This window comes from Sciurus carolinensis, chromosome 11, assembly GCF_902686445.1.
Source record: "Sciurus carolinensis chromosome 11, mSciCar1.2, whole genome shotgun sequence".
In the NCBI taxonomy this organism is placed as follows: Eukaryota; Metazoa; Chordata; class Mammalia; order Rodentia; family Sciuridae; genus Sciurus; species Sciurus carolinensis.
Window position 1 is genome coordinate 71923707 of NC_062223.1, and position 12029 is coordinate 71935735.

At 36.3% G+C, this 12029-nt stretch overlaps 1 protein-coding gene across 1 annotated transcript; it reads right to left on the minus strand.

Moving 5' to 3' along the window:
* Positions 1-9697: 9697 nt before the first annotated feature.
* LOC124959533 (olfactory receptor 52N1) lies at positions 9698-10666 on the minus strand. Its single transcript, XM_047517948.1, has one exon. The coding sequence runs from the start codon at positions 10664-10666 to the stop codon at positions 9698-9700; it is 969 nt and encodes a 322-aa protein (XP_047373904.1).
* Between the last annotated feature and the right edge of the window lie 1363 nt (positions 10667-12029).

The following is a 12029-nucleotide window of genomic DNA, read 5'->3' on the forward strand; positions in this document are numbered from 1 at the left end:
GAAAGCCTCTGGGGAAAATAGTTATAGATCTGCCTTTGTCTCCAACAGGCTAGTTAAATTCTAACGATGGTTTTGTTTATGTGTGGTGGTGAGGTAAAAGAATAAGGTTTCACAACATTCCTTCCTTCCTACAAAGAATAGGTCACCCCTATAATAAACATTGGTGCACAATGCCCTGTTCTGGAAAAAAGAGCTACATAAGACAAGGTAATCTATTCAGTAAAAAAACTTGGCCACGAGAACCACTGCGACCGCTGCCCTCCTGTAGCCCTTAACTCAGCAATTTAGATATTAACCAGATGGACCTAGTAGAGATGGTCACATGAGATTACTTGTCTACCGCCTTAACCGCGAGAATAATAAGAATAGTCTTAGGTCACATAGAGTTTAGATATTAAGGAAATAAACATTGTATTAGCTCATTGACATAGTTAGATATTCTTAAAAGAATTGTGATTAGGTAAGGATAATCTGTAAGGTTGCTGTTTTCTGCCTATGCTCTGGAAACTTCTTTTTCATTAACCATAAGACTGCCATTATAGCCTGAAGAAAAATGTAAATAAACCCAGCCTTCCCCAGAATAAAGTGGGATTGATTGCACCAGAACTAGAGTCTGTGTCTTTCATTCTCAATCCATCGCCGATGCTGTCTCCCCGCATCCCGTTACCTGAGTGGAACCCATGGACTCCTGCTAGGGCTGGACCCCGGCAATTGAACCCAAGGGAGTTTTACCACTGATCTAAATATCTAGTCTTTTTTAACATTTTTATTTTAAAGTAGAATCTCACTAAATTGTTGAGGCTGACCTAGAACCTATGATGCTTCTACCTGAGCCTCCGGAGTAGCTGGGATTACAGGTGCCCAGCAACTTATTTTTTTAATGTATTGGTGTGTACTAATGTACACAAGAGTGCAGTGCATTGTGGCATATGTGTACACGCACATGACATAATTAGATCAGCAATATTTCTAATAGCGGATCTTCATTTTTATCACACTTTCACTGTCCTCTTTAAAGACCGTCTAGCTACATCCATTTCCTTATTTTTGTCTCTTCTGTTTTTTTAAATCTGTTTGAGCTACAGCGTAATTTTGAAGATATTTTAAGCCTCTGTTTAATAAACATCAATGTCTCATTATTTTAAGGTTAGGGTTCAAATACCTTGGCATTTCATTCAAATCAGTAAAATTTAGATCTTACATTTCCTATTTCATTTCTTCCCATTCTCTAGCTAGTCAAAGGAATCCTGGTTTAGACACTAGATCTTATGGCCATTGTATCATAAACTTTCATTCTCGAACTAGGCTGTACTACTTGCTAACTGGAAAATGCTACCTAGAATTTAAATCTAGGTGGGCCTCACTCAATTTCTTCCATTTATTTGCAAATCTCTGTGACATGATTGGAAAGAAGGAAATAATAAAGAACTGAGTAGAAATAAATGAAACAGAACCTAGAAAAACAATAGAAAAGACCAATAATCTAAGAGTGGTTTAATTTAAAAGAAAAACAAAGTTGACAAACATTTAGCTAGATGAGAAAAAAGAGCACTCTAGGGTAAGTAAATTCGGAAATGAGAGAAGGACATTATGACTGGCACTACAGAAATACAAAAGCATTTTAAAAGAACATTATGAATACTAGCTAATTATATTCACTAGCACATTGAAAAGAGCATTCACCATGATCAAGTGGGATTCATCCCTGGAATTAAAGTGTTGTTCAACATATTAAGTCAGTCAATAAATACAATATGTCATGATAACACAATGAAGGATGAAATTATATGATTATTTCAATAGATGAAGAAAAAGAATATGATAAAATCCAACATCTTCTCTTCTACTCAACATAGTATTGGAGGAGCTAGACAGAGCAGGTACGCATAACAAAGAAATTAAAGAATCAAATTGGAAAGGAGAAGTGTAATTGGTCCTGTTTGCAGATGACATGTTTCTCTATAATAGAAACAGTAAACACTCCACCAAAACCCAAAACTGATCAACAAATTCAATAAAATTGTAGAATACAAAATCAACATACAAAAATCATCATCATATTTGCATATTTATATATGAGCAGTGAACTATCTGAAAAAGAAATGGAGAAAGCAATCTCATTTACAAGAGACCAAGCAGGGTGTGTGTGTGTGTGTGTGTGTGTGTGTGTGTGTGTGTGTAAATTTGATCAATTAGGTGAAGTATCTGTACAAGAAAAAATACAAAACATTGATGAAAGAAATCAAAGAGACAGATTAACGGAAACATGATTTTTGTATATTAAAAGAATTAATATTGTTAAGTAATCTACAGTTTCAACACAATCCCTACAAAAATAACATCCTTCACTGAAATAGGGAAAGAATCCCTCAAATCATAGAAAACCATAAACGATTCTAAATAACCAAAGCAATCTTGAGCAAAAGGAACAAAGCTGGAGACATCACACTGCCTGACCTCAAAATATATTAAACAGAGTAACAAACAGCAGGTACTGACAGAGGGAGAGACACACAAACCCATGGAACAGAAGGGGAGCCCAGAAATAAATCTACACTTTTAAAACTAAATAATATTTAGAAAAAGGTATTAATAGCATATTATATGGGAAGAAATGTCTCTTTAATAAAGGGTGCTGAGAAAACTGGATATCCACATGCAGAAGAAGAAAATTAGACCTTTTTCTCCCACCAGATGAAAAACCCAAATGGATTAAAGACTTAAATGCTGTAGACTTAGCTGGATCTTGCCTTTCTCTAAGGAGAGAAATCCATTACCTCATCCAGGTGGAAAGCAGGTGATTGTTGCCATCACTGCTGCTTCTGCTGTTTTCCCATCTTGTGCTGAGCAGTCATTTGACAGAAAATGTGTGTAGCCCCCATGGTCGCCTCTGGCTGCTAAAACAGAAAACAGGCTCCTTTGGATTATCACCTGATTCCAGTTTCCAGAGAACTCCTTTTCACTTTCAAGTAGCTTCTCTAATGATGGTCCAGATCTGCATTCAATACCTGAGGCTTTTAGGCGCTAGGACACAGAATAAATTCAACAACCACTTCCCCAGTCCCCTGGGTGGGAGTGTGAGAAATAAACTAGATCCAGAAAAATACCTCTAGATTCTTCTATACTGTTTCTTCTTCATTGTGGTCACTGTTCTGAAACATTTGTCCTGAAATGTCCAATCCAACATTTTTATGACACAAAGTTCTGTCACTGAACCTGAATATCTTAAGTGAATGAACTCTAAATTAAATTCAACAAATTTCTCTTACGAAATTTTAAAAAATTTGTTGAATATCACTGTACATGACAGGAAATATATCCTTGGGCATTTGGCAGAAGGACTTTCTTCACCTCTTCTCAGGTGTTTTATGTTCACTGCATGCATAAATACCAAATTTGCATTCCAACTCAAGTATTTATCCTTATGCCTATGGATAAAATGGCAAATGTTCTCTTTGACTATATTTATCTATTTACTATATTTACATAACTCTTTAATTAATCTGTGACTGTAATTATATTCTTATAATGAGCCTATCAATTCAATATTGTTAAAGTGCTTTTATCTAACAAAGGCAGTATACTGAGTAGCTTGCCCAGAGATACAGAAATTTGTACCTCTCTACTGAATACTGGTGAAGCAAGACCTTCCCAATCTCTCCTAAACCAAACCAAACCAGGTTCACTGTTTGAAATTCCCCTTCCTTCCTTTTTGCCACCCTCATATTCTCTCTGTGTTTTTCATGATGATTTTAACCAGGAGACCTGTAGTAGAACAATTTAACTTTTCCCTTTCCCTGTGTTGACCCGGAAGCTCTTTCAGTATGTTGACCAAACTCTTTACCTATTTTGCTTCGTGAATGAGGACAGTATTGGACTAAAAAAGAATTCTCAATAAAGTGGAATTGTATTGACGGAGTGCAAGTGGTGTGACGAAATTGAAGAAAGGGAAGGGTGAAGAGTGGGCTACTGACTTAGTGGGAAAAGTATTGCACCTATTTATCTTTTCCTGATTGAAAGCATCCTGGGATTGTTTCTGAACCTCTGCATTACAACAAATAGTTTATAAAATAAATAACTATTCCATTGTGTACCATAATTTCTTTATCCATACATCTGTTGAAGGGCACCTAGGTTGGTTCCATAGCTTAGCTGTTGTGAATTGTGCTGCTATAAACAAAAAATTCTGCTTAAAATTTTAAAAAGACATATATATAGGGAGAAGTGTTCTCTAAACTCCAATGGAGATTTTAAGGGCAGCTAACCTGTCCCTTTAACCACCAACAGCCCATACAAGTACTAGTTTTTAGTGTGAAATAAACATATCTCCTCGATTTTTTTTTTTTTTTCAGCATAAGAAATCACCTACAACATCTTCTATAGGGCAGTGGTTTTGATACCGGTGGTGACACAGACAGAATGAAACAATGCTAGGCTTTGCTACACATTGGGCCTAGGATTGGAAGGCCTGGAAGGCAGAAATCTTCTCTTACCCACAATATTGCTGCAGATTAGAAGCATGAGAGGTGTTCATGTTAGGGGTAGGACCCAGGAATGTACCTGATGCCAGCACAGTGGTGTCACCTTATAACCTGGAGCAGAAGTATTTAGGCCAGCATAGATCCCACAGGAAACCAACTTAATCTCATCTGTCCTCAGAAGTTCCAAGTCTCAATGTGACACAGGAATTAAGAGCCCCCACAGAGCACAGAGTCCTTAAGGGAAAGCATGATACAAAGCTTCAGATGTTGTTGGGGGGCCACGTCCTTAGCCATAGGTGGCCCCCAAAGGACAGCAGTCCAGAAGGTAACTCCCTGCTACAAGTATCCCACACTGAGGAATAGAATTTGGAAATTCTTGTCTAAGGCAATTAAAAATAAATTAAGGGTGAATATTTATGAGAAATTTCATGAATTTTTATTTAGTATTAGAAATTCCAAAATTATAAATATTAATTGAAAAGAAAAAGAAAATAGTAACAATGAAGACATTTGCAAGCAACATTTCTAACTCTCAGAAATATCTACTCTTAGGTTTTTGTGTGTATTTGTATCCACAAATGTGCAAAGCTTTTTTTTTTTTCCTGAAAATCATGATTATAATTCACAGGTTATTTCATCACTGCTTGCTTCCATTTAAAAATATATCATAAACATTGATCAATAACCATTTATAATGCAAAGTTAGCACAATAGTCTATCTTATGCAATCCACCAGCCTTTAATTATTTCTCTAAGAACATTGAGTTTATTTTCAATATGTTACACTGTAGCTTTATAATGATCATTGACATATCATGTTTGATGCTACTATGAAATTTGTAGAAATGAATAGGTATTGAGTCAAATATATACTACTTTTAAAGTACTTATATCAAATTTCCCCTAGAAAATTTGCACTCAAACTCAGTACCCTTTGAAACACTGTCAAGTTGTTCTGTCACTTCCTTTTGTGAGGTTCCGAAGGAGCATCTGGTCTCCTCTAAGCCCAGGCACTAGGTAATGGAAGTCTAGTAGAACAGGGGATCCACTGAATGTAGGTAGGAGCCGCATGGTGGTAGTTGGAATTCAGAGTTCATTGTTACATTGTATCTTTTTGATCTGCATGGTGTACAACCATACATAGAAATGAAACGATGTACCTCATTTGTGTACGATGAATCAAAATGCAGTCTGTAAAAAATAAATAAATAATAATTAAAAAACCCACTCATAGTAACATTATTTACAGCAGCCAAACTGTAGAAATAATTCAAAGGTCTAACAACTGCCCAATGAGCAAACAAAATGTGGCACATTTACACAACAGAATTATTTAGCCATAAAAAGAATAAATTGTTGATTCATAGTCCACATGGATGAACCTTGAAAATATTATGCCAAGGAAAAAAATCCAGACACAAAAGACCACAAATTGTGTGAGTCTATGTGCACAGAATATCTTAAAATAGTCAAACACACTGAGTCGGAAAGTAGGCTGGTGGTCACCCAGGGCAGAAGGAAGGGAACAATGGTAACTGCTAATTAGCATGGGATTTCTTTTTGGGGTGATAAAAATTTTTAAAACTAAAAACCAGTGGACATTATTACTCTGTATCATGTATGATTATGCTCTTGGTGTGACTGCATCCTGCACAGCCAGACAAATGAGAAGTTGTGCTCCATGTGTGTACAATGTGTCAAAATGCATTCTACTGTCATGTATAACCAATTAGAACAAATTTTAAAAAGAGAATTAAAACTGTTGAGGAGCCATCAAAAAAATAACAAATACTTAATTCTGAATGTAGTATAACTACTGAACTGGACAGTTCAGAGTGTGAACTCTGTGGTATGTGAATATGTCTCAAATCAGTACATTGAATTTTGAAGTGGTAAAATTGTGAACACACAATTATTTTCAATGAATTATTTTTCTTAACTATTATCAACTTGAATTCCATTAATTTTAATTATGATAGTTTCTTGATCTCCACTTTTCAAATAAAAACAAATCAATTGGTCCTTCACACTTTAAAGGAAGTAGATTTATTCAAATCACTTTCATTATTTACCCAAGAAAACTCTTGTCATGAAAATGGAAATAAAGATGTATTTATGAGTTAAAATAAAGGAGAAGGTTGCATTCCTTCTGACTCATATCTGTCAATGGATGATTGCATTATATATACATATATATTATAATATGTTATATTATTATATAATATATAATACATATATATGTATACATATATTTCAGACTTAAAAAAGAGAGGTTGGTGAACAGGTAAGTGTAAGGTTGGAGTTATCGTTGGAAGTAAGTTCTGGTGTTCTAATACACAATAGGATGACTATAGAAAATCATGTTCTGTACACTTCAAAAAAGGTAGAAGAAAGGCTTTTGAATGTTTTTACCACAAAGCAATGACATTTCAGGAAACAGACTCACCATGCTTTCTACGTTATACCATGTATATCTTTCTACACATGGTATATATCTATATATACATGGTATAAGGTATACATACATATATATATTTATTTATATAAAACCTATAATTTTATAATGTTTATGTGCCAATTTTTAAATTTTTTTAAAATAAGGAAACCCTACATTTATGACCACATGTATGAACCTGGAAGACATTGTGGTAAATGAAATCTTAACTCATAGAAACAGAAAACAGAAGGGAGTCAGGGTTGTAAGGGAAATATAGGGAAATGTTTTTCAAATAGTCCAAGCATGCAGATATAAGACAAACTAAAGAATCCTAATATACAGCATGATGACTATATTTAGTAATAATACATTTTATGTGAAAACTTGCTGAGAGAATATATCATATGTTCTCACAAAGTTGTGCTCAAGTTTATCTTATATAAGCACTTTTTCTAGGTATTTTGTCATTTATTGGAATTTCTTAACAATTCTGAATTCAGTTATAGAAAATACTTTATGGTATGGTGTGGTCATTATGAAACATGGTGTATTAGTTCCTCAAAATATTAAAAAGAGAATTGTCATATGATTGAGCAATCCCATTACCAGGTATATATTCAAAGGAAATCAAATTTGTTGGTTGAAGAAGCATCTGCACACTACAGTTCACAAGAGCAAAGATGTGGGATCAACCTAAAGGTTCTTTAACCAACGAATGCATGAATCAAATACAGTATATATACACACACGAAATACTATTTAGCCAAAAAAGGGAAGAAACCCTATCATTTGTGGCAATATGAATGAACCCGGAGGGTATTATGTGAAGTGAAATAAACCAGGCACAGACAGATGGATACCACATGAGGCAAGCATATGCAGAATATAGTAAACATTATCTCACCAAAGTTGAGAATAAAATAGTGGTTACCAGATACTGGGTTCTGGGCAGGAGATGAGGTAAGTCAGTGAATGCAAGGTCACAGTTAGGAAGGAGGAATAATACCTGATGTTCTTTTGTACAGTAGGGGGTACTATAGATAACTTTATTATGTATTTCCAAATAACTGGAGGAAAAATATACAATTTTTCAACTGAAACTACAAAATAATTTAGAGTGGTTTGGACAAATTCTTCCCTTTGTTGTAACAGCTTTCTGTCTTAACAACAGTTCTGAAAGTCAGACATTTGCTTTCTGGTGCTCCTTTTCCATAAAAACTTTTTCCTTGTTAGATCAGTGTAATATATTTTCAGATATTACTGAAAAACGTGGATGCTCATACTTCGTGATTAATAAAGATGTTAGTGTTAGAACAATACAGAAGGAACCATAATCCTGACTTGGCTACAAAGTGATCAACATTCATACTCAATACTCATATTAATATTCATATAATCATAATAATTCAAATACTATTAGGTTTTAATTATTACAATCAAATTACAAACAAATCCAGAATTGAGTAAAATGACAATGATTTTAAGAAGAAAGCTAAAAATAAAACTGATTCACATTGAGGTTAAAAGTAGTGGGCAAAGTAGGACAGAACACACGCCTATTTTTCACGTGTGGTAGCATACTATATATATATATATTTATATAAAATATATAATATTTTTAGAGAAAGGTTACTGATATTGTAATTGAGTTAATTTCATTGTGTCTGGGCATGGCGGTGCGTGCCTTCCTAGTAGCTTGGGAAGCTGAGACTGGAGGATCACAAGTTCAAGACCAACCTCAGCAATTTTGTGAGGCCCTATGCAACTTAGTGAGACCCTGTCTCAAAATAAAAGCATAAGGGGTTGGGGATGTGGTTCAGTGGTTAAACGCTCTTGGTGTCAATCACTGGTACAAAAAAAGATTCTCATGTGTATGACAGAATAGTTAGTAATCTAAATCTAATTAAAGTTCAAACATGGCTTGGAGTAAAGAAATAATTAAAAGGAAGAACAATAAAAACATACATGTGCACACACAATATTTTTAAGAGGCCATTTTTGAAAAGGAACTAAATGGAGGTTTTGATCATTACTTTTTACCATGGTCTTGTCTATGTTATTTGTTAATAATTTGTATAAATATGCACATATAACATCTAATTTAACACATTCTTGAAAATAAAGCATACATACTTTCTAAGTCATACACAGAAGTATAGGAGACAAGAAGGAAATGTTTCACAGTTTGTAGGGTCAGAATGTTATCCTCAAGACATGTTATTCCAAATAGACATTTTCCTGAAATATAGCATGCAAAAAAAGAGCACACATCATAAGTGACAGCTTCATGAAATGCCACCAAGTTCCTAAACCCTGTACCTACCATCCAGGCCAGGAAATCAGGAAAGAATGACCCAGAAAATGAGAATTAACTCCAAATGATTTTGGCAGGAGAATGCTGAGAAATGTAAATTAGGCACAGATATTAATGAGCATAAGTTGTATATTGTCAGGGACTTAAAATCTTCAAGACATTTAACTCCACTCCTAGTGATCCAAACACTGTGCCTCAATGTGTGCAGATTGTCATTCAGGAGAGCGATTCCTGTCTCATATGATTAAGAGCTATGAACTTTGAAGTCTTCTACATTAAAGAGGCTTTGCATTTCAAACAGAGGGACTTTACTTACATCAACAGAGTCTTGACCTTTCCGAAGAGGGAGAAGACTCTGAGTTGCAGGGAAATGTTCCTGTGGACACATACCAAGTTTCTTTGGAGAGTTTCCTATTGTTTTGGTGATCTCAACCTGGCTAAGGGAACTCTTACATTCAAAAGTCTCTACTTCATGTTCTGGGACAAAGTTTCCTTTCCCTTAAACAAGAACCTAATGACACTGTCTCGGATCTGCTTGGTTTTCACCCCATATACAATCGGGTTCATGGTGGGAGGCATGAGTAGATAGAGATTAGCCATAATGATGTGTATGTGGGGCGGAATGGTATGTCCCCCAAAGCGATGTGTGAAGAAGGTGAAGAAGGCTGGGACGTAGGTAATGACAATGGCACAAATGTGGGCGGTGCAGGTGCTGAAGGCTTTCTGCCGAGCATCTGCTGAGGACAGACTCACAACTGCCCGAAGGATCATGGTGTAGGAGACAGTGATGCACAAGATGTCAAAGCCCCCAATCAGGAGGGCAACCATCAAACCGTAGATGGCGTTGACCTGAACATTCCCACAGGATATCTTGGCGACTGACATGTGGTCACAGTAGGTGTGGGGGGTGATATTGCCCCTGCAGTATGGCAGGCGCTTGGTGAGGAAAGTGAAAGGGATAACAAGCATCACACCCCTAAGAAAAGTGAGCACCCCAGCCTTGGCAATGACTGCATTGGTGAGGATGGTGGCATAGCGCAGGGGGTAGCAGATGGCCACGTAGTGGTCCAGTGCCATGAGCATGAGCACCCCAGACTCCATTCCTGTGAAGGTGTGCACAAAGAACATCTGGGCCAGGCAGGCCTTAAAATCAATCTCCTTGAGGTTGAACCACAGTATGCAGAGAGTGTTGGGAAGCGTGCTGGTGCACATGAGCACGTCTGTGAAGGAAAGAAGGGCTAAGAAGATGTACATAGGTCTGTGTAAGGCCTCTTCAGAGTAGATGAGGTGCATAAGGCCAAAGTTCCCTGTAAGGGCAATGCTGTACATGGCACACAGCGGGAAGGAGATCCACAAATGCACCTCTTCCAGACCAGGGATGCCATTTAGGATGAATGAAGCAGGAGTCAGGTTGGTGACATTTAGAAAAGACATAATGACTGTTGGACGTTCAGAGTGGAGCATTCACAGAATTGCCTCTGTAAAAAGAAAAAAAAAGGAAGTTCAGAGTGTAACTGACCACCAGGGTTTTCTCCCATACAATGGCTACTTCTTCATTCTTGTACATAGATGCCTTACAGGTTTTACGTGTGATACATACTGTATCTTAAAGTCCATGCATTAAGCATTAGATACTGACAAGTTTGGTTGATGTGTCTGGAACTGGATTTGTCTAGTTTCTTTTGTTATCAAGTCATCCATTCACCAGGCTGCAGATGGCCACTAACTGACCAACTGGATGATCAACAATTGATTATATATTTACTGTGTGACAGATGTTCACCATAGTCAGAGATGCCTATACTGTCCTGAAACATTTATAATCATCAGTGGTCCTGGTGTGCTGCAGTTCAAAGTAAATTTTGTACCTAATAAATATGCTGACAATGATTCCAATTTACTTGTACCCTAAACTACCTCTCCTTAGTCGTCAGGAAACTTGACTGCAGAAAATATAAATCTTCCCCTTCTACACCTTTAATCAAAATTATAGAATGATCCTGAAAATAAAAATATAGAAACAAATCACTTTCTTAACATCATCAAATAGTGACCTATTTGATTAGTGGCCCAAGTAAATAGGTAATGAAGAATCATTGCAATACATAAGGGCAGTCAATGTTTTCCAAGATTAGCATCTAGTCTACTGGACTCCAGAGTCCAGTTCAATGAGAATGAATACGCTGCAGCTTAAACTACATCAGTCAACATTCCTTTAGAACACAGTGCTTTATTTTCTACCCACAATCATAACTTTAGAGACACGGAATCAAACATTTCTCAAGCCATGTAATCTTCACAGCAAAGTTTTTCTGGTGTAAAGTACATCTTCAATACATTTTTAAAATTCCATAGAAAAAGAGGCTGCATGAGAACAAGTGGTGACATAGAGTGAATAGTAAGGGGAGAACATTTGATGTGATAGTATCTGTGAAGAGATATGAACAAAGTTGTGACCATAGGATGGACATGCATAGGATGCACGATTTTGAAGTTGGCTGTGTTGAGCAAGGTGTGCTAATTAAACACAGAACAACAAAAGGAACAAGTATTGTGGTTGTGGGGTTAGTCCTATAGAAGAGGTTCTGGGAGGAAAACAGGCCTTTTGATTAAAAACAATGTTGAGATTTATAAAACCTCCTGGACATTTTGGAGATTCACCTGGTGTTCCAGTAGGCATCTCCATTGGATATTTAAGAACTATGAAACTGACTCTTTTAAAGTCAATTGTAGGAAAATGGATGGAACCTGAGAACTCTGTTAAGTTAGATATGCCAAACTCAGCAAGTCAAGGGCC